Here is a 22,641-nt window from a genome sequence, read left to right as displayed (position 1 = left end):
GGAGTAAAGCCCATCACACGTTATTTATAGTTTTTACCCAAAACATTTCCTCTTTTAGATGTTTCTTCACTTTATGACATAAGGCCTACAATTAAAAAACTCCTGGTACATTTTTAACAATTTCTGTAAACGTTTTGTCCAGTGAATTACACAAGCCTTTAACAGTTTGCATGTTTATTTCCATCACACAGAGGGATTTACAGTCTATAAACTAGGCAAAAGTCATTCATGTGTAACATTTATTATCACACATGGCAATGCAAAAACAAGTTCCACTTCTTTTTTCAGGACTTTTGATATCTAATACTTTTAAAACTATGTTTATGTCAAATTTGAATCACATGTTATTGAGTTAATGGGATTGCTTCCCTTGTTAAACAGAGATATTAACAAGAATAACAGAAAAAAAAACCGTACAGACAGGTATGAACCAGTTCAAAAGTTTTATTTTGTTAGCCGTTGCATGAAATTGAGTTAAGAGACTGTCTTCTCTTCAATGGGAATGGGACCCAGAGTGACATCACCCTCCCATTCGAAAACTAAGGAAGACAGAGAAAATGTGTGTTAACAATGAGACTCCCAGTGGTTTGTTTTTACAGCACAGACAAGCATTGGTCAACAGATTACATCATCCTAATACTTGTCATTTCACAGTACATCACCTGTGATTAAAACGTATTCTTTAAAAATGTTTTACACTAGAGTGGTCATGACTGTCTAGTTCACTTGCTATAACTTGCAAATTATTATTATTATTATTATTATTATTATTATTATTATTATTATTATTATTAACAATAACAATAATAATAATAATAATAATAATAATAATAATAATAATAATTTACAAAGCACCTTTAAAAACAAATGTTTAAAAAGTGCTTTGACAAATAAAGCGTGGTTCAGATAAAGTAAGCATTTAGACAGCAAGGAGGAATTTTAACAATGCAAAACAAAATGCAACACAAGAGGTTAAAAAGAATACACGTAAATTCAACAGAATGAAGTGGTGGGGCAATAGGCCAGTAAATCATTGTTGAAAGGTTTTTCAAGGTTATACAGATGATATAAATAAATAAATAAAAATAAACAAATAAAATGGATAATAAAATAAAAGGATTAAAAGAACAATAAAAGAGGTTTTCAGAATATGAACACGACATCACATCGGTAAAATTAGAAAAAGTGTAAAGGATAAATTAGGAACATTAAAATAATAAATGAAAAAAAATAATCAAACAATAAATAATCAAATAAAATAAAATAATCAAATAAAATAAAATAATCAAATAAAATAAAATAATCAAATACAATTTAAGACAATTAATTAATTAATTAATTGATTAATTCAATTGCACATTTTTATCTCTTCAAAATGAACCTTAAAGGGATGTTATTTCAGCGTTTTCTTACTCTATCAACATGAAAGTGGACATATATGCTTGCTTCTTTATACTAATTTGAATGCTTTGAAATATCTTGCAATTTGCATGTTTGATGATGTATTTTAAGCTCCTTAGAATTCTGGTTTTAGGCAGTTAAACTGATTGCAATTCAGTATGTTGTATCTATTTCATATTTCTAGTAAAATAAATATTTCCATCAAAAAAAAAATTTCCATCATTTTTTGACATTATATTTGAACTCATCATGTAGGTCTTTTATTTACCTCCGTGTAAGTGATTTTTCCTACCCTACATGAAATACATCCTAATTTAACGCAATATCACCTCGTTTAGTTGGCTTTACAAGCTTCCATCCTGCAGATTTGAACCACGAATTTGAACATTGAATTACTATTTTTTAATTTTTGGGACAAACCCAGTGCGTGCATTACTCGCGAGTCTAAAACACTGGGCGTTGAAAGGAATTGTTAACTCGTCATCATAACGTTAGCTTTGACAGCCCTACTTTAAAGATGATCTAACCCTTTCCAAAAATGTTTTACTAAGATTACCTTCAGTTGTGGAGACATCACGGATCTTCCTGCCAGGAGCAGACATACCAGTTGATGCCCCGCTGCCCCAAGAAGATGTGCCGGTGTTTGAGTTGCCAGCTGGTTCATATGACCCGGAGTCACAGGAACCACAAGCTGCATGGGCACCACTGGCCTCCTTCCATCTGGAAATTACAGCAAGAATTAGAGTGTTAATTCTTCAGTTATACGTATTTATATAGAAATATACACTCGCAGACTCACCCTCCTTCAGCAGAGCAAGCTCTATGTTCACTATCAATGGCATAGGCAGAAGATGTTGCTTTCAAGTGGCAGGTAATGTAGAGCTGTGGGAATAACAAGGTTTTATAATGGTGCATTCAATGCAAAGCTGAAAATGTTTTATATCATGCTGCGAGATACTCACCAATCCACTGTCGGCCCCCTGGAACCTGAAAGCCTCCAACTGGAACTGGAGTTTGTTCTCTGCAGTGCGAGCCATGAACTTAGAAGCAGAGCCTGTGATCTTAGCATCAATGAAGCACCTGTGGGAGAAAACACAAAATAAAATTGGTGACAATGGGTTTTTTGTGTTTGTGTTCATATATTACAGAACAATGTCAATGAACTCATCCAACCCTCTTACCCATGGTTGTCAATGAAGGCGTATCTGGGGTTGGAGTTCATGTCAGGTACAAGAGTAGCTACACAGCTGTCCACGTAAACTCGCAGGGGTACATGGAAGTACTGCTTGACAGTTGCTTCAACATTTATCATGTCACCCAGGAAATACTGGTAGCTTGGCCTCTCGAATTGATAGTCAACTGCACAATGAGATAATTGCATTAGTCAGAGATCCACAAATGTTTGAACATGCAGAGAACTGGGAAGACACAGAAGTGGAAGTGCTGCTGGATCTTTGTATAAACACATACAGGTGCTCTTTGGATAATGGGGACTTTTGATTGTTAATGAATTAATCTTGTAAATGGGTAAATGCATGTCCTTCTTTAAAGTAAAATATATTTAAAATAGCTAACACTATCTTTTAATAGATTTTAAAAATGGCAATAGCCAAGAATGATTACTCAAATCTACCCCTAACAAAACACTGGCACAAGTTTTTATTATTATTATTATTATTATTATTATTATTATTATTATTATTATTATCATTATTATTATTATTATTTATTTGCATAATAAAAAAAAACATCTTAATTCTACAAAAAAAACTACATTGTGTTCTGAATTGTTTTGAAGGGCAGTTGCAGTTTTTTTTTGGACTGATTTTACTGTTTATCCATGCAGTTACGCCTTCACAAGATAAGTTATGCAGAAAAGTAGCTTTTCAACTCACCAGTCATGAGTTTTAGAGTGAAGTATAAGAACTCCTCTGCCACCTTGACTGCAGAAAATGGGATCCACATAGGGTCCAGAGGAAGGCTGCTCACATTGTGCTTCCTAAATTATTAAGGAGGAAAAATAGGATATTCTTTGACCAATGGTTATGGATTATATCTCAGTTTAACAACTTTATCATATGATTTGTTTAATTTGTTTGTCTGTTTTCCTGCTTTAGCGAAACCTCTGTCAGACAGTCTGCCTACCTTGGGTAATGACACTCCACAATTACAGCAGCTTTACTGGTCCTCACCACCGGAGCACCTCCAATAGGTTGGGGGTTATAGTTAAGAACGAAAGTGTAGATGAGGGACTCCTCTGTTGTCTAGCAAAGAAACAAATTTAGTTCAAACAAATCCATTACACAATGACTTATGTTATACATCTTAGTGCTAATCTGGATAGATTTTTTAGTGAGAGGTGTGTTCATGGGCTTACCGCTAATGAGCTGCCACAGTCATGTAGTTCAGATTCAAAAATCAACACTTGGGCAGCATTGTCCTCTGCCATAGCACCACAGGTTCCCAAGGTAAGGTCAGCAGGATTGATGAACTGGCCAATCCCAAACATGTCCTTCTTGACTTCCACATGAGCATCCCTCTCTCTGCACTCAACAGCAACAGTTGCAGCAGCAACAGGGTGTCTCAGCTCGAAGGGGACCTCAGGTTGAACCTCAGGTTTGGGATCCTCAGGATATGTCCAAGTGAGTGGTGTCTCAAAATTCTGCTTTGACTGTTGGGGCTGTTGAGGCATCTGTTTGCTGGGCTCCTGTCTCACAGGGGGTGTCGCTGGCTTTTGGTATCTATTTGAAGGCTTGTGGGGATCCTGGTGTCCCCACTGAGCATCACAGAGACTGCCAAGCAAGGCCAGTGCCACAAGGCACACAACAGAAGACTTCATCACCATGGTTCCACAACAACAAGTGATCTGCACAGTTCACTAGGTGCTGCAAGGAAGATGAAAATGTGCTCCTACTTTTATAAGTCAGGGTGTATGTTTACTTCCATTTCATTCCCTCCCCTTCTATTGGCCATTTTCCCAGTCAGACCTGATGAGCATAAACCAATGAAACCTTAGCAGCTGCTGACCAATTGTGAGCCAAGCTGTGGTTAGTCATTGATTACTGAGATTAAACTGCACGTCTTTAATTCAGTTAAATGTGACTGGAATTAGAAATTGCAGTAATGATCTTAAAACATAAAACTACATTTTAGAATAAAAATCAGTGTTGTTGTTGTTTTTGATTGAGTTTTTCTCGAACAAGTAAAAAGATATCAAGGTTGTTGAAAAACATGTGCTTTGACAGCTGTGGTCAAAAAAAGTTATGTTGGCCCTAGGTTAGGTTTACCTGACCTTTACATGACATGTCAAACTCTTTGTTTTGCCAAAGTCCATTTTTGTTAGTGGGCTCCTGTCTCACAGGGGGTGACACTGCAATGTGGGACAGCAGTTTGGCTTTCAACCAACATATCCAACAAATACAATTAATACAATACATATGTAGTTCTTGCTTTACACAAGTGCCTTAAAAAATTCCTGTGTGTCCAAACTTTTGACTGGTAGTGTATGTGTCACAGAAAGAGTAGATTACAGTTTTTCTCAGTTGCTTTGGTACATTTCTCAGATCAGAATTGAAATTCTCAAAACTACTTGTTCAATCTTCACATCATTGCGTCACTTGTGCACATCAAAAAAGCAGTTTCTCATTTCTTTGAACAAGTTACAAATGCTTTGGTACATCCATGCAAATGATTATGTACAATTCTCTGTTGTTTCCTACATTATCAAGTGCTTATGTCATGTTGATCAAAATGTATTATAATGGGTCTCTGTTGAATAGTCTCACCCTCCAACATTATTTAGCATTAGTTCATCGCATAAGTCTTTACATACTTTCTACATTTTATTTACAGTGACATTTTGTCTTACTCAATTGTGTGTTTTGCATTACTATATTTTTTTCCCACATAGGACTGCAAGACAACTTCACAAGGGTAGCAGAGGGCCCCTTTTCACACCTGAACTGGAGGGGGCTATTTGCACCCTGGTTGTAGAAAACATAGATAAAGATAAAGAGTGCCATTATAGAGGACAACAACATCTTTGAAAACATCCAAACAGTTAGCATCTCAACCATTGACAGGGTGCTGAAAAGACATGAAAAGGATTTTAAGCATCTGTACACTGTTCCATTCAAAAGAAATGGTGAAAGAGTGAAGGAACTGCGCTACCAGTATGTACAGGTAAAACATGAGCATGCAAGAACTATACCTCACAGTATACAGTACAACATTGTATAGGGATCTACAGTACAGTACGTGTGACCTTTACACATTTGCCATGGCTGTGGAAAAGAAGATGCAATATGTGCTGTATACATTTGATGTAACTTTTTCTTGTCCAAAATGAAAATGCATGTTACTCATAAAACTCATTTTGTGTCTTCTGGATATAGCGTATAATGGAACTGGAAGCAAGTGAACCGCCGCACAACTTCATCTACATGGATGAGGCTGGCTTCAACCTAACGAAACGTAGAAGGCGTGGTCGAAATATCATCGGCCACAGAGCTACAGTTGATGTGCCAGGCCAACGGGGCAGGAACATAACCATGGGTGCTGCTATCTCTGAGAATGGTGTGCTAACGCATATTCCCATTATTGGGCCGTACAACACAGAGCATCTTGTCATCTTTTTAGACACTCTACAGGGATCTCATCCCTATGAACAAAAGAAGGGTCAGGTTGGAGATGACTTGCCAAAGTACGTGATAGTTTGGGACAATGTCAGTTTCCATCACTCAAACATCATCAGGCAATGGTTTGCGACCCACAACAGTATGCTGATGGTATTCCTCCCACCCTACTCCCCATTCCTTAACCCCATCGAGGAATTTTTCTCAGCCTGGAGATGGAAAGTTTATGATCGCCAGCCACATACACAGATGATCCTTGTGGATGCTATGGATGCAGTGTGTGATGACATCACAGCAGATGCCTGCAGAGGCTGGATAAGACACTCTAAAACATTCTTTCCACGCTGCATCACATCCTGAAGATCCCAAACCTGTGATGTGGATGAGAATTTGTGGCCCAACAGACAGGAACGTCAGGAGGTGTAGGAACACTGCACTGCAGTGTCATTCCTACAGCACTGCATGTACAGTTTCCCCTATGTTCACATTTCTACTTTTGTTCTTTTGTTTTTTCTTTGTGCTATGCAGTGCTGTCTTTTTCTTTATGTATTGCAATGACATTGTCTGTCAACAAATTAAACTACAAACAGTAAAAGCGTGAATGTGAATCTTGTCCAGTCTCTTGTAATCAATCTCCCACTTACACTAAGGTGTGACTTACAATTTACAATAACTGTCATCAAAACTTTAGCCATAGTTTACATCAGAACATCCCTCCAGAGTACACTGTTATATTGACAACAAGATTAAGCAATTTGACTGTCTTATCCGTACACAATGACACAAGGACTTGTCATTCTGATGGTACTGACATGTTCATTGACACAGATATTTACTTTTGAGAGATGAACTCAGGATTTTGAGCAAAATACTGGCTTTTGCAGGTAATCCATGGTGTTTTGCTATTTGTCCGAATTGTTTTGAGAAATGAACTTACTGTTTTGCAAATATCGAGGATAATTCGAGAAATGTACCAAAGCGACTGAGAAAAACTGTAATCTATGATATTAGGTAATGGCTGACTTTGTAGCAATGGCAAAGTTTCAAAAGATAATAGGAGGTATTTGTTCTGTCTTGGCCCTCTGCCTAAATACAGTGTGACCTGCACATTGTAGGTCAGACAGACCCTGGGAAGGTTTTTGTTCAAACAAGCTGGTATTTTATCTATCACAGATCAATAACAAACAGTTTACCATTTGAAGAACACATTAAATAGATTTTCATCAAGATCAATATTAATATATGCACAATATTACATTTTCTATGACAATCTCTGTTAGTTCTGGTACAGTGCTATTTTGATGTTTGTGTAATTTGCCCTCAGTTTTTCTTTTTCAACATAAACTCTCATTCTTCATTGTGTCACCACAGACCAATCAGTACCTAGAACTTTTGATTGGCAGTAGTGGGCAGCAAATAAGAAGTAAATTAACCAGAAGCAGACTTTGCCAATACCTTATAAAAGTCAGCATATTTGCACAATACTTTTCACAGCATCTGGAGTTGTTGCAGAGCACTCTTTGCTGTGAAGCCATGACAATGAAATTGATTTGTAGTTATATTCTGGCAGTGGCCCTGCTGGGCTGTCTGGCTGATGCTCAATATTTCACGAAGCCTCAGCAGCCACAGGCGCCCCAACAGCCTCAGCAGCCGCAGGCTCCCAAATACCAACCACCACCGCAGCAGCCTCAACAACCTCAGGCTCCCAAATACCAGCCACCACCACCACCCCAGAGGCCAAAGTACACACCTCAGCAGCCTCAGCAGCCTCAACAGCCTCAGCAGCCTCACCAGCCCAAGCAGCCTCAGCAGCCTACAGAGGTATTTCACACATGTGAGGTGGCAGACAACTACAAGATCCAATGTGGGGCTCCTGGCATCTCTGCCTCAGATTGTGAAGCTGTTAACTGCTGCTTCGATGGACGCATGTGCTTTTATGGCAAATCTGGTACGTACTCTTATTTTCCTAACAAAATTACATGGATATCCTTCAATGTCACTTAGATTGTGGAATAATGTATTCAAAGAATAGAGCATGAACACTGGTTTTTGTTTACAACTTGTTGGCTTTTAGTGACTCTTCAGTGCACCAAGGATGCCCAATTCATTGTGGTAGTAGCCAGAGATGCCACTCTTCCCAACCTCGACTTGGAAACAATTTCTTTCTATGGAAATGATCAAAACTGCAGCCCTGTTGGCACAACTTCAGCTTTTGCTATCTACCAGTTTCCCGTCACAGGCTGTGGCACTGTCATGACGGTATGGCAAAGTTTCATTTGAGTGTCACATTTTATTTGTACTTTCTAAAAATCTGTTTGTCATTCATATTTGAATAATGTCAATTTACTGTAGGAGGAACCAGGTGTTCTAATCTATGAGAACAGGATGTCCTCCTCATATGAGGTTGCTATTGGACCTGCTGGAGCCATCACCAGAGATAGCCACTATGAGTATGTGATTTTGTTTTTGTAACCCTGGGTGATCTCAACAGACTGATCAAAATGGTGTAAGCTAGCCTTTAAAGGCCAGAATCCACTCAAATGGTTTTCTGACTATCATTTTCTTCTCAGGCTGATTGTCCAGTGCAGATACATTGGCACCTCAGTTGAAGCTTTGGTCATTGAGGTTGGTTTGGTTCCTCCCCCACCACCAGTTGCAGCTCCTGGACCCTTACGTGTGGAGCTCAGGTTGGCCAATGGAGAGTGTGCTACCAAGGGTTGTGTTGAAGGTTAGTGTCAAAGGTAGTGTTGTGCTTTTAGTCGCATTTGGCAGTGACTGTATCAATAACCAATCTTTCTACTTGGGCAGAGGCTGTTGCCTACAGCTCCTTTTACGGGGATTCCGACTATCCTGTCACAAAGGTGCTCAGGGATCCTGTGTACGTTGAGGTCCGAATGCTGGAGAGAACTGATCCCAACATCGTTTTGACACTTGGGAGATGCTGGGCAACTGCTGACCCCTACCCTCATAGTGTTCCACAGTGGGACTTGCTCATTGATGGGTAAGAGTAAGTGTTGGGCTGATGTGGAGATTTAGAATAAATTTATGACACTATTATGAGTCCTTGTTTCCCCCTTTGTCCCTAGTATTGGTCGTACTTTGAAATGTATGATACATCATGCTTTACTCTATGACTATCTCACCCTCTCCCTCCTTTTTATAGCTGCCCCTACCGTGATGATCGTTACTTGACCACTCTGGCCCCTGTGGATGCCTCATCAGGACTCATGTACCCAACCCACCACAGGCGTTTTATTTTCAAGATGTTCACATTTGTGGGTACTGGACCTGCTAATCCTGGCAAAGGACAGGTTGCAGAAGCAGCAGCTATGATTCCTCTTAAGGAAAAGGTATAGGATCCTACTACGTAGTAAATGTTATTTTTTTTCCTCAGTATTAGTTCATGTTTCATATCTCCTTACATGTGGACTAACATATTTTATTTTGGCCAGGTGTATATCCATTGCAATGCAGCAGTCTGCCAACCATCTCTTGGAAATAACTGTGAACCAAGGTGCTTCAGAAAGAGTAAGTAGTGCAGTTTTCACTTTGATGATACTATCGATATGATGTTTGAAGTTTGTTGCAAATGTTTTGATTATGATGGAAACAGATCATGTCCAGTGTTACACTCTAGAACGTTACAGTTAGTGGTATGACAATGAGAAAATCTCTTAGCTAAAGAATCAAAGAGTTAATTTGCAACATATCTGACTTTTACAAACTAAGAAAGAAAAAAAAAAAGAGTATTAGTTTATTAATTATAAGAATGCTGAATACGACTTCTTCATGTCTTTACAAAAAGTCTTATGTCTCACTTAATCTCAAGTCTGTCAGTAACTGACCATTGATAATTGTTTTTCTACACAGGGAGAGACATTGCTGCTTCTGTCCAGAGTGGCGTCAGATCAGAGACCTATGTGGTTAGCAGTCAGGAGATTGTCTTTGTGACTCAGTAACAAATTCATGAAAAACCTTTCTCATGAAATCTCTGTTCCCAATTCGTAATGAAAAATGACTGAGTTTCGAATAAATTTACAAAATGCTGAATGTGTTATTTTATTTTATAAAATGTCATCCTAAAACAGTTTATACAATGTGACTGTACAGAAGTAACCCAAAGCTAGGGGCACTGGTGGCCTAGCGGTCTAAGTGCCCCACATACAGAGGCTAAAGTCCTCGGCGCAGGGGTCACCGGCTCGATTCCCGGCCGGTCAACCATTTCCTGCGTGTCTTCCCCCACTCTCTATTCCCCACATTTCCTGTCTCTCTTCAGCTGTCCTATCAAATAAAGGCAAAAAGGCCAAAAATATAACTTAAAAAAAAAAGAAGTAACCCAAAGCTAATAGCAATACTTTAGACAATATATATATGACCATTCTATGTGTGTGTGTGTGTGTGTGTGTGTGTGTGTGTGTGTGTGTGTGTGTGTGTGTGTGTGTGTGTGTGTGTGTGTGTGTGTGTGTGTGTGTGTGTGTGTGTGTGTGTTAGATATGGTTAGCCAGGGGCATGTCCAGGGAATAGCCAGAGGGGGCACTGGTCCCCCCTCAAAATCTGTTTTGCCACCCAAAGTGCACTCCAAAATCCTAAACTATGATTGGCTATTTGCCTTGTCAAAGGTGAGATTGCTGTTAAAATTGTCTGCTTTGGAAGTGTTAACAGGCTGACAGTAAACTTCTTTGCATTTAAATGTAGCACATTTTATACATTATGTAAGTGCCATCAATTTGACTTCAGACAAATATCTTCTTTTTGAGTTCTTCCAGAAGTTAGCTCAGAAAATGTATGTGTTGCCACTCTGTTGTGTTTCTTTTAGGATGCAAAATATATATACACAGAAATATAACATCAGTGTGGTACTTAGACAATAGATGTTTTTGTAGATAGTGAGCCCCAGAGTTGCCACCTAAGTCAAAAACCTCTTGGCACACCCTGAGTTTAAGCAGGTGCATATAAGTTTTGATACACCAGTGAAAAATGTTATAACTGTTGAAAAACGAGATTCAATTTTGATGGAAAAAAAGGGCCCTTTGTATGCCCCTACAGTGAATTTAATGTAAAAAAAAAAAAGTGAACTCCGGATGACCTTTTCAGCAAATAATGTGAAAAAGTGCCCTCTGAATGGACTTTTATTTAACTTCACCAAAAAAGTGCCATTTGAATGCCCTTCTCATGAATTTAATGTGAAAAAGTGCCCTCTGGATGGCCTTATGGTTATGTTATGTTAATCATGTAATATAAACAATAATATAGAAATACATCAATAGTCATGTGTTTTCCTTTTTCATAACTCAATTTCTACCACAGTTGGTCACAAAAATATTAACTATGATGCAGGGACTTAATTGTGGGAGCCCTAGACCCCCCTCTTGTTACTGCTGCATCAATACATTTAAATTCATCCTAAACTGCGAGTATCAAGGGTTTGATAGGAGGTGCCCTTTTTGGGGGGTTTTCGCCCCTGCCCCTCAATTAGCTTCAGTACGCCACTTGTCTCTATCATGTTTCTGAATGCTCATCAATATCATCCGTCTGTGGCATCAGTAGGTATTCCTCCAAGAAAGCATCCTCATTGCAGGAATCAACAGTTTGTGAATGATTGTATTCAACAACGCTTATAGGAATAGCAAGAGATTAACCAACCGACTAATTAGCTTTTTAACTCAACAGAACTTTATTTATATAGCACCTTTCATGCACAAAAGAATGCAGCCCAACGTGCTTCACATTAAAAAAACTTTTTTTTTAAAAAGGAAGTATGTACACAGCTTTTATGCAGTGACATAGGAAAAAACAAAAATAATAATAATTTAAAATAAATAATTAGAATGAATTTTAGATTTAACACTTGTATTTACTACTTGACAAGAAAATGTACTTCACATGACACTATGACTGCTATGTTGTGAACCAACCAATGAAATTAGATATATAGCAAAGGTTAACTGCCATCAACTCTCACCATCCTATCCATAAAGAAAATATCAATACAGTGTTAAAACTCAATGATATGTAAAAGTATTAAAATTCTTCATAACAAACACGTTTTTTTATAAGAAATAATTTGTGACATTTATTGAGCCTTTTTGTTTTTATGTTCAGGTATTTTAAATGTTTCAAATCGAATTAATGAAATAAAAGCTAAAAAATAAGAGGCCCCAAACAGGGGGTTTGAAGATTGATTTTATTATTGCAAAAATCTGTTCTTTTTAAAAATTGTATAAAATCTGCTGCTTTGCCTCCATTAATAATAATAATCAAAAAACGCTTACTGGAGAACTAATGAGTTAATAATACATTTCAAAATTGTCGATTGTTTTCATATTCAAACACTGCTAAGATGGAAACCCGACTTAAAACTTGAAAATTTCGCATTTGCAGTGCTCCTGCTTTTGTTGGATTGAATAATACCAATTTATAACCAAGGCTTTCCATGACACCCCTCCCTCTCCCAGGAGAACGTGAAAAACTGGTAACTCCAACCCCAACCGCACAAAATAAGGATTACTTGGTTTGTCAGCGAAACCAAAAATGATTGCTGCAATGACCAGAGGTGTCAAGTAACGAAGCACAAATACTTTTTTAACTTACTTAAGTATAAATGTTGGGTATCTATACTTTACTGGAGTAATTATTTTTCAGCCGACTTTTTAGATCCACTCCTTACATTTTCAAGCAACTATCTGCACTTTCTACTCCTTACATTTTAACAATAGCCGCGTTACTCCTATTTCATTTCGACTTGTCATCGTTAAATAAAACACATTTATGTATATTTGACATTTCAATAAGGCTTTTGCTAACATGCCTGTGTAGTTTCACTTTTTGCCCCACTAAAATACGTATAGACAACCAGTCATCATATCCTCTGCTCCATGAAACACGTTAATGCTCAGTAGTACACATATATGGTTCTTTAATGTATTTGCATTGTACAAAAATGCCTTCATTTTCAATGAGCATAAATGCGGCGCAGCCTAAGCTTTTGTCCTTAATGGCATTTTTTTCCCCTTACATTACTTTTAATTTAATTTAATGCTTTAAGTAGTTTTGAAACCAGTACTTCTACACTTTTACTTGAGTAAAAAGCTTGAGTTGATCCTTCAACTTCTACAGAAGTCTTTTTAACCCTAGTATCTATACTTCTAATTGAGTAATGAATGTGTAACCAATTCATAACCAAGGCTTCCCATGACACCCCTCCCATTCCCAGGAGAAAGCATTCCCTCTCTTTACTCAACTTATTTTATTATTTATTTTCTATGTATGTATAATTTCTCATTTTCCTTAAATTAACTAATGAAGCTGTATTGTGTCTGTGTTCTTATTGATTGTTTATGTATGATGCTCCTTCTGAATTGTTTGTTATGTACATCTAAAATAAAGTTAAAAAAATAAATAAATGACTCAGAAGACAAACACTTCGTTACCCAGAATCCCTCGGCGTACAGTAAATATGTAAACAACCAATCAGAACCCTGGAATTCTACCATCAAATGAGCTTTGCTTGTAAACCCGGAAGTGATTTATGATTGGACGTTGGAAATGCCTGTTTGGATTACTCCATATCACAGGTCGTGGCGCGTGCGAGAAGGTGATACAGTCATCATATATCAATACTTTATAAGTGCCTATCATCCGCCCCTCATGCGATTCACATCGTCCGCCTATGCTTGCCTCTTCCGGTTAAGTAGCTTTGCCGGCGGACTGCGTTTGACAGCGAGTCCCACCTCCCGTCTGACACGGACTTTTCAATCCGATCCTCCTGTACTCTTCGCCCGGAAACTCATGATGCAGTCGAGCCGGAATGTGACCACCAGCAGCGGCGTTAACAGTGAGGAGGGTTTGGGGAAAGCAGGGAGGCAAGGGCCGGGAGGTTTCAGCAGCATCCCTGTTGTCACAACTGAAGACACGGGTCCTCCGGCGGAGAACAAACGCGTGGCAAGCACGGTTGTTGTAAACGAGAGGATCCTAAGGACCCCCAGTCCTTATGGGGCCAACTGTGATGACGACTCGGAGGCTGAGTCTTTCCGGGATGGAAGAACCGAGGAGGTCGACCGAGACACTCGGGGCAGAGCGTTTGCGTGGTGCAGAGACTTTCTGTCTGGCTCGTGGAAGACCATCAAAGAGCATGATTTCCAAATCAGCATCGTCAGGTACATTATTACATGATCAATTAGGGTTAGGGTAAGGATTAAAGTACATTATTACATGATCAATTAGGGTTAGAGTTAGGGTTACATTAGGGTTATGGTTAGGGTACATTATTACATGATCAATTACACTGCTCATAAAGACAAAGTGATTTTGGGAAAACAGTAGATAAAACGCCTCTTTATATCTCAATGTGTATGGGCAATTTGTGTGTCCATTGTCTTTTTTTGTGAACAACTTTTTTATTTGTTTTTTAAAGGTAAACAGAAACAGCACTCCGACAAGTGTAAATGCACAATGCAATCAAAAATAGAGAAAAAGAAAAGGACAGGGAGAAAAAAACAAAAACAAACACAAAAAAACACAACCAAAGGCGACCTCCAACCCCCTCAACTTTGCATCTCTTTAAAACTCTTTCAGGACATGAGACGACGTTTTAACAAGAAATGCAATTAAAATAGTGATTACAGCAATTCCTTGATCTTATCTGCCATCGTTTGCCAAGCTAGAATAGTATCAGCTCCAGCACCGTGTATTCTTGCCACTGAAAGCTCCATGAGTCCATTGTCTTAAACAATGAATTACTTATATTATAAACGCAGTTATCAATCTCGTCCACTGTCTTCTATTTATTGTTGGTTATTTCTATCCCGTTTCGCCTGAATTTTACACGGAAGAAAGTCTTAATCAGTTGACATAACTGTAGATCTATAATTTGCGTGATATAATTATGAGTTCTCAGTTTTTTCTTTGACTCTTTAAAAGCCTCTGAGAGGTTGGAGACTTTTATTGGTTTTATGGTATGCCCCTATATCAGTCTTTTATGTTATAATATTCACCCATGGTCTTTATGTATAGATCATGCAGGTTTCAATGGATCCGTCCAATTTCAAATAATATTTATAAGATAATTGAATATGCAGGATTGCTAAATACTGTGTCTGTGTTAGTGCTGACAGTAAGCCTGTTTGTGCTGTATGCAGTTGAAAATAAACTCTGGTGAAAATCATTTCAAGTAAAATCTATTGTCAAACTGGTATTTATGACTAGACTCCACTGAGGCACATACACTTTGCTCAGATGTGATAACACTCACTGGTGTTATTGTTTTGCAGCGGTGGACTGAGTAATCTGCTGTACCTGTGCAGTTTACCTGACCATGTGCTCTCGGTGGGTGACGAACCTCGCCTGGTGCTCCTCAGAGTCTATGGGGCCATCTTACAGGTTGGTCTGTCCTGTAAGAATTTCCATGAAGTTATTTCTCCATGAATTTATGTGCTTGGTTGCACTTATTTATTATGAAGAGATAATTATTGACCATTATGTGAGTCAGTCAGCTTTTTCAGTTTCGATATCAATCAAACTAATTTGTGTGTGTCACACAGGGAGTGGACTCTCTGGTGTTGGAGAGCGTGATGTTTGCCATCCTGGCAGAACGGACTCTGGGGCCAAAACTTTATGGCATCTTTCCTGAGGGGCGCTTGGAGCAGTACCTTCCGGTATAATGCACACAAATATGTACTCCATCTGTTTTTTTTCTGCTTCACACTGTGCCTTTACCTTTTTCCTAATATGGTGGAATCTCTTATAGATGTAATCCTTTTCCTTTCTTTTTCTCTAGAATATCCGCATGCGCACGGTTCAACTTTCAGATCCAGCTATTTCGGCTGAAATTGCCACCAAGGTTTCTCGCTTTCATCAAATGCTCATGCCCTTCAACAAAAAGCCTAAGTGGCTGTTTGGGACCATTGACAAGTAAGAACTCCTTGATATTACTCTCTTTATTTCACTCTAGCAGTCTGTTGTTGTTCTTTCACAATAAGCACTATGGTGGGGATCTTTTAACTAGTTATGAAACAGTCTCAGTTTACAGCACTCAGTCTAGAGGAGTCTATGTTTACATTTTTTCCTGGAAAAGGTATACTGGCCTGTTCAACCCCAGCTGATTGGAACATGTGATGTGGGCGTGTTCGGGCAAGGATCAGCACAGAGAGAAAAAGATAGGAATTGATTTGAGAACAAAACTCTCATTCAGACTGTGATAGAGTGCAGGGGATAATATGAACTGTGCTTGGTTGGAAATTGATCCCAAGCTCTGTTACCCCGCTATAAGAACATATGTTAATTTAATTAAAGAAGTGCAATTCAAGACATAACTGTTTACAGTAACTTGAGGTCACAGTGGACACTACTGTAATACATCTGTCTTATAATGTAACAGTCATGTTAGCTAAAGTTTACCTTGCTCTTATCTTATTCTTATAAAGACACAGCTTTAATAGAGAATTTTGACAGCTCTGTGTTTTCCAAATAACATCTCAAAAGTCCTCTTTGTGCCCTGGGTTTACAGAGAAAACTTATTACCATCCACCTGAATACTGTTATCTTTAACTTGGGTTTTAGTTTTTGTTGAGCAAGCATATTTAAATGAGGCCATGGTATGTTTATCTTGCTTTGTGGTACACCCACTTGGCCTACAGTGAGTAAGACAGTCAATAAACAGTGGCAACTGAAATCAACACAAAATGGAACAGCTACTTTAATATGATGTCCTTTTATTTCCATTAGATACATGGATCAAGTGATGACGCTAAGTTTTACACGTGAAGCACATGTGAAGAAGTACAAGAAGTTGATGAAACATGACCTGCCTGCTGAGCTGGAGAGCCTCAGGTGAGTTTGGACCTAGGTTTCATATATAGCCAGACACCACCATGGATTGTACTTGTGGTTTGAAGCCTGACACTGTTGGGTTAAAGCCCTAGTATCCCCTCTTCTCTCCCTCTAGTACCTAACAGTGTCATTGGGAGAAAGTGTAAAGAGAAACCCTCTTGATCTTAAGTTTTCTTCTCAGTCTGAAAAATTCCTTTTGAAGGCAAGTGGTATGAGGATGACGTGATCATTATTGCCTAAGCCTGGTGCTTGCTGGATGTTGTTCGGCCTGAGAGGTCTCATATTACTTACTGTAACATGCATTAGACTTCAGAGAGGCAGTTGTTGTCTGTTTAACTACAACATTTCAAGGCTCACTATCAAATAATAACAGAAAGTACTGTGGGTAAGGAATAATTGCTCTATGTTCATGTCATATAAGGGATGGGAAATAAAGCCCAAAGTATTGTTTCAGTTGTGGTCCACATAAACAACTTTTGTTAAATTCAGACAACATAAAACTAGTCCATGAACTCATCGTGGATGTAAAAATGTGTTTGCATTTTGCTAACTGGTGACAAAAGTAGTCTTTAAAATAAGGTGGAAAGTGTATGTTAATAATGAAGTGGTTATATCAGAATATTTGGTAATAAATGTAGGCTTGTGAAACACAAGAATTTCATCAGAAAGACATGACTTGCTGAGTAATTTTTCCCAGTCTAACAGGTGACCTTTGTCCCAGTGCCTTCAACACTCCAGTGCAGAGTCCTCTTGTCAGTCTGACCAATACAAAATCAGCCTAGTGTGTATTGTCAGTGTTTATCTGTAGACACACGTGTTATCTTGTAGATATGAACCAGTCCCAAACCAAAGGAGATACAGTGGATAGCAAAAGTCTACACACCCCTGTTAAAAAGCCAGGTTTTGTGATGTAAAAAAAATGAGACCAAGATAAATCATGTCAGACTTTTGCTATCCACTGCACACGATGTACTCGTTTAAAGAGCAACTCTGAATGTCATACAAATCAAGATCACAGACTGAAGCTGACTGGGATTATATTGAAGCTTTGAACTGCTCAGAGTATGTTACCTATGATCACTGCAGTCTATTTCACATCACACATAAGTATTTATATTTATAGTATACATTTTAACCCTGCCCATAGAAAAGTTTGATTTCAATTAATGTGATGTAATGCAGCCTGTATAGGTTGCTTGAGTTTTATTGCTTCACTACAGTTAGTATGATCTTGGGATTCTTCACCTCACCCTTACATTTTAAATTCAATGTCCTGACAAACCAATTTCCTTCCCCCCGCCGTTTTTTCTTTCATGACCAACTCTTTGGATTTTGCTCTTTCACAGAGCATTGCTGGCGGCGACCCCATCCCCAGTGGTGTTCTGCCACAACGACGTCCAGGAAGGTATAAAACATATCCTGTCCGCTCATTGCTTTTTTAATCCTCACACCTCTAATTTGGGATGATTGATCAATCCTCTGACGTCCATGTCACATTGCCTAGTGGAGCAGTATGTTACATAAGTCAAAGGAGAGCTGTGGTTATTAATAGGGGCGGCTCACATTCATATGCATCATTCATTCAGCTGAACTGAGCCTGTGGTTGTAAGACATTTAGCCTCTGTAAACCAGGAATGGCTCACAAACAGAAACTACCATAGCTGTTTATTGTTTGTTGACACCTACTCGTCAGGTCAAGTTATTCCACATCCAACACAGGAAACCATTTTGTAATGGATCTGGCATTTTTGCACTGGAAACTGTCTATGTATGTAGTAGGATTGAGATTCACCATTACTGAGATGAACGTGACAGATTCCACAACAACAGTACATTTTAATTATGTCCTTTTTGGCTGTTCATACAAGATTTAAAAGCTTATAACACATGATAAACAATAGAGTCTAGTTCATTGTACTAGTGAATATGACTCCGGCAGTGGGGTGGTAATCAAATGAGCTGACATGCCATAAATACCTCCTTTTATTTGCACATGCACACAAACAGACAGCTCAAGAATTTAGTCTAAATAGCTTAGACACTTATAACATTAACAGCACTTTTTAAAGTTGATAAACCAAACTATCTTTTGTAATTAATCAGTATTCAGAAAGTGAGGACCATCACTAGGGGAATGATGATGGTTTATCTTACTTCTTGTTTGCTGCTTCAGGTAACATTCTCATGCTGGAAGACAAGGACCAAACATCTACAGATAGACTCATGCTGATAGACTTTGAGTACAGCAGCTACAATTACAGGTAAGTGTAAAAATACATTTGATGTAAAGCACTGAGTTGTACATCATCAGCAATGCTCCCTCTGTTTTGAAATAAATTGTTTGGGCTTCATATTTGAATTGAGCCCCTGTGTATTGAATTGAATAATCATGTTTTATTTTTTTATTTTTTGTAGGGGTTTTGACTTTGGGAACCATTTCTGTGAGTGGATGTATGATTACACCTACAACCAGTGGCCATTCTACAAAGCCACACCAGAGGACTATCCCACTAGAGAGCAGCAGGTCAGTTCCCCAGAGCTAAATACTTATGTGTATCAAACTCTGAACAATCCTTACTCTTATGGAATGCCTTGTTATACCATGTTAAGCCTTGAATTTGATTTCCACATCGGCATTGTAAAATTATATAATGGAGTGGAAGCTCTAAAACATTGGGAACATCAAATGAAAATTTCTCACATAGGATAGGTTTACCTTCAATTTAAGTGTGTTGATAATATTTGTGCTTTTAGCCTCACTCTGGCATTATTTATTAAATATGGAAGTTTGAAAATACTTTTCTAAACTTCCACCTTTAAAGCTAGGACAGATACTGTACAGTACCGTGCTGATATTTGAGCCAAGAATTTCAGGTAGTCTAACTGAGTAACCTTCAAATAGAATGGAAGTCACAAGTATTCTGGTCCTGCGGCACCCCCCTGTGGTGCAAAAGAAAAGTACATTTGATTTGAAAGACTAGGCCAGCTATGTCCAAAGTACGGCCCGGGGGCCAACCGCGGCCCAAGGTCCATGTATTTATGGCCCCAAGCTTCCATCTTAAATTGTGTTATTTATAGCACAGAAATTAATCACATTCTGAATCATCTGTACATTTACAGTCTCTTTCAAGTGCACAAACAAAACTAAAGTCAATCCAGAAACGTCTCAAAAAGCCAAAACACTGTGAATTCTGCAAGGCAGCAAAAAAGAAGAAACACAAGAACTCTTAAAGTTGACAGGTTTTCAAATCAATGTTTTTATCATGATGTGAAAATGTTCTTGATGAACACTTAAAGTTCAGAAGACACAAAAGAGGACACAAGACTAAATCAAAATTATGAAATTGTACAGAAAAGGCAAAATTTGATGCATAAAAATTGTTCAGAACTCAGGAAAATAATTATTTTGTAATAAAATGTTTTGTGCTGGTCAGAAAAGTCTTAAAAACTACATGAAAAAGAAGTGATGAAATCCAGATCGTGAGCCTGCCATAGGAAAATAATGATACAATATTTTTCCCACATTGCCCGGCCCTAATGAAAAACATTTTCCTCCAGAAGAAGATACATTTTGCTAATGTTAACATGGTTTTATTGAGAAAAAAATTAAAATAATTGTTATTAAATAGATATTTCATATATAACTTTTATGATTCCTAAGTCTCAGTAGGAGCCACTGGCCCTGACGTAATCTGACAACATCAAATGTGGCCCTCTTTGAAAAAAGTTTGGACACCACTGGACTAGGCAATGTCATAGGCTGTCACACAAAATAATTTTTTCATTTAAAGAATCCTGCCCTCAGTTAAAACTACTACCTGACTTGAGAAAAATAAACGATTAAATGGAATAAGACTGATAGTAGATCATAAAATCTTACACAAATTCAAATGTTGTGTCATTTATGAAATTTATCAAAAATCTTTTTGGGTTTTATTCCAGCTTCATTTTATCAGAAGTTATTTGGCAGAACAAGGACAACACTCCGATGCAACCGTGGACCAGACACAGGCTGAGGAGGACATGATCATTGAAGCCAACAGGTAATAATGATTTAAAACATTGTAGAATATATATCTATATATAAACTTAGAAGTTATTCGCCATTTTTGTCTCTTCTTTACCTTTTTTTTCTCTTCGATTTGTAGGTATGCATTAGCATCGCACTTCCTCTGGGGCCTGTGGTCCATCATTCAAGCAAAGATATCCAAAATTGAGTTTGGATACATGGTAAGAAGATTTTTTTCCCCCATTTACAGTCTCAAACACAAGCTGCATAAACTTTCAATGAATGAATAAATGTTGCTTTTAATTTATTGCAAGTGATGAGTTAGTATGCATTGCCTCATAGTAAACCATATTGTTCTTCCAGGACTACGCCCAGTGTCGTTTTGATGCCTACTACAAACAAAAGAGGCTCTTCTCCTGATTTCCACCATCACGCCTCCTTTATCCTTCCTTGTCGTTCTTCATGCTCATGTTCAGCCATATTTTATTGAAACCCCGGGTCCTATGCAGCTTTGCCTATGACGAGCAATGTTGTGTTAAAGGTAGACATTGACACTCAAATCCAGGTACACATATACTTGCGGTTAGACAAATCTTACTGCAACCCCTATTCCAGTGGTGTGAAGTATTTTGGAGGAGTGAATGTTGCTTTCTGGCAATCTTCATTTGTAACTTTAGTCACAAATGTTGGTTGCCACCGACTAATGTCATTAAATGTTAGACAGTAACTCTTACTGTAATTTTCATTCTGTTTTACTAAAGCAATGGTATTAAGTTTAGTGTTGAAGGCTTTTGTGTTTTTAGTAATTCTACCTCACTTCTTTCTTTGTGATTCTGCACTGGGGAGTATAGATCCCAGAGACCCTGGTAGTAACACTTTCCTGTGTGGGAAGCAGAAAACTGTGAATGTTCGTATTAAACGACTCCATGTTATGTGCTGCGGATACTTTTACTGAAGAATCTGCGCAAATATTTTCTCTTCCAGTCCAGCCAGGTTGAGTTAAAAGCTCACTTACATTTGTCAAATTATTACAAGAGGGCTATTTCATAGTGTATCAGTGTAGTCACCAAACAGTTAATTCAACCACTGAAAGTAGTCTGCTTTGTTAACAAAAGTTTGTAATATCTGATCATTAGATAACATTCTCTACATTTCTGTTTTTTGATTTTGTAATTTTCTAACATATTTTATTATGCTTTTACTAACTTTTGCCTTTTGCTCAGCTCTGATAATATTCAGAGCTTTTAATGATATCATGAATCCTAGCTGGTAATATTTAAACGCATGCCGTTCTTACCAAATGTAAAAGGTAAACTAAAATGTACATCTGGCACATGCTTGCAACCACATCATCCTGACTTCCTAAACTTTGTTCAACAACTGTTTCAGTTTAAAAGTTGGGTTTTGAACATCTGTCTTTTCTTATTTTCTTTGTTTAAATTGTTGTATTATCGTTGTTATATTTATTTGGAATGTATCCCGTACTTTTTTCTGAATGCACTATCAATCACCGTCTTGATTCCTTGTTTGCACATAGCTGCATCGGTTTACCTATGAGAAGTAACGAGAAGTTTAACTGTGCCTCATTAACTACCTTTATGTGTTTTTTAAAAAAAGCATGAATGTCCCAGCACAGTTTCACACTGTCACATTTCTCTGTATTATGTTTGTACTTGGTTCAGCACTAAATTCTGAAGGACAATAAACATACGGGCCCAGAAACTTTTTTAAGCAGTGTTGTTTCTTTTTGTCTTCATAAATATGATCAAC

At 38.0% G+C, this 22,641-nt stretch overlaps 3 protein-coding genes and 1 long non-coding RNA gene across 5 annotated transcripts; 3 read left to right on the top strand and 1 right to left on the bottom strand.

Moving 5' to 3' along the window:
• Nucleotides 1-423: 423 nt before the first annotated feature.
• LOC117813694 (zona pellucida sperm-binding protein 3-like) lies at nt 424-4,261 on the bottom strand. The gene is made up of 8 exons (XM_034684691.1): nt 3,779-4,261; nt 3,547-3,665; nt 3,297-3,400; nt 2,583-2,760; nt 2,364-2,481; nt 2,201-2,283; nt 1,958-2,121; nt 424-539 (listed from the first exon to the last, which is right to left on the bottom strand). The coding sequence occupies exons 1-8, from the start codon at nt 4,244-4,246 to the stop codon at nt 475-477; spliced, it is 1,299 nt and encodes a 432-aa protein (XP_034540582.1). The 5' UTR covers nt 4,247-4,261; the 3' UTR covers nt 424-474.
• On the top strand, nt 3,861-6,648 carry LOC117813695. 2 transcript variants are annotated; one of them, XR_004631434.1, is made up of 2 exons: nt 3,861-4,043; nt 5,796-6,648. It is a non-coding gene; the product is annotated as an uncharacterized LOC117813695 (long non-coding RNA). The 2 variants fall into 2 exon arrangements; XR_004631435.1 differs by lacking the exon at nt 3,861-4,043 and adding an exon at nt 5,318-5,583.
• A 920-nt stretch (nt 6,649-7,568) lies between these two features.
• Nucleotides 7,569-10,085, top strand: LOC117813693 (zona pellucida sperm-binding protein 4-like). The gene is made up of 8 exons (XM_034684689.1): nt 7,569-7,983; nt 8,110-8,294; nt 8,388-8,485; nt 8,606-8,763; nt 8,844-9,036; nt 9,199-9,385; nt 9,488-9,563; nt 9,906-10,085. Exons 1-8 carry the CDS (start codon nt 7,569-7,571, stop codon nt 9,992-9,994), a joined length of 1,401 nt encoding a protein of 466 aa, XP_034540580.1. The 3' UTR covers nt 9,995-10,085.
• Nucleotides 10,086-13,578: 3,493 nt separating this feature from the next.
• On the top strand, nt 13,579-22,602 carry chkb (choline kinase beta). The gene is made up of 11 exons (XM_034686594.1): nt 13,579-14,191; nt 15,305-15,413; nt 15,575-15,688; nt 15,811-15,944; nt 16,758-16,862; nt 18,209-18,267; nt 19,036-19,123; nt 19,278-19,386; nt 20,805-20,905; nt 21,011-21,092; nt 21,235-22,602. Exons 1-11 carry the CDS (start codon nt 13,581-13,583, stop codon nt 21,289-21,291), a joined length of 1,569 nt encoding a protein of 522 aa, XP_034542485.1. The 5' UTR covers nt 13,579-13,580; the 3' UTR covers nt 21,292-22,602.
• Nucleotides 22,603-22,641: the final 39 nt, after the last annotated feature.

Source organism: Notolabrus celidotus, chromosome 6 (genome assembly GCF_009762535.1).
Source record: "Notolabrus celidotus isolate fNotCel1 chromosome 6, fNotCel1.pri, whole genome shotgun sequence".
Taxonomy (NCBI): domain Eukaryota; kingdom Metazoa; phylum Chordata; class Actinopteri; order Labriformes; family Labridae; genus Notolabrus; species Notolabrus celidotus.
The sequence above is the reverse complement of the archived record's forward strand: the minus strand, read 5'-3'. Positions and strand labels throughout refer to the sequence as shown.

Bases quoted from the DNA above. Each gene is read 5' to 3' on its own strand.
- LOC117813694 (XM_034684691.1), bottom strand. From the start codon at position 4,246: ATGGTGATGAAGTCTTCTGTTGTGTGCCTTGTGGCACTGGCCTTGCTT. The intron at 2,284-2,363 runs GTGAGTATCTCG...TTATTCCCACAG, and splicing joins AGGGGGCCGACAGTGGATTG to CTCTACATTACCTGCCACTT. The intron at 540-1,957 runs GTAATCTTAGTA...TGTCTTCCTTAG, and splicing joins TGATGTCTCCACAACTGAAG to TTTTCGAATGGGAGGGTGAT.
- LOC117813693 (XM_034684689.1), top strand. From the start codon at position 7,569: ATGACAATGAAATTGATTTGTAGTTATATTCTGGCAGTGGCCCTGCTG. The intron at 8,486-8,605 runs GTATGTGATTTT...TTTTCTTCTCAG, and splicing joins ACCAGAGATAGCCACTATGA to GCTGATTGTCCAGTGCAGAT. The intron at 9,386-9,487 runs GTATAGGATCCT...TATTTTGGCCAG, and splicing joins TGATTCCTCTTAAGGAAAAG to GTGTATATCCATTGCAATGC.
- chkb (XM_034686594.1), top strand. From the start codon at position 13,581: ATGCCTGTTTGGATTACTCCATATCACAGGTCGTGGCGCGTGCGAGAA. The intron at 15,414-15,574 runs GTTGGTCTGTCC...TGTGTCACACAG, and splicing joins TCTATGGGGCCATCTTACAG to GGAGTGGACTCTCTGGTGTT. The intron at 19,124-19,277 runs GTAAGTGTAAAA...TATTTTTTGTAG, and splicing joins TACAGCAGCTACAATTACAG to GGGTTTTGACTTTGGGAACC.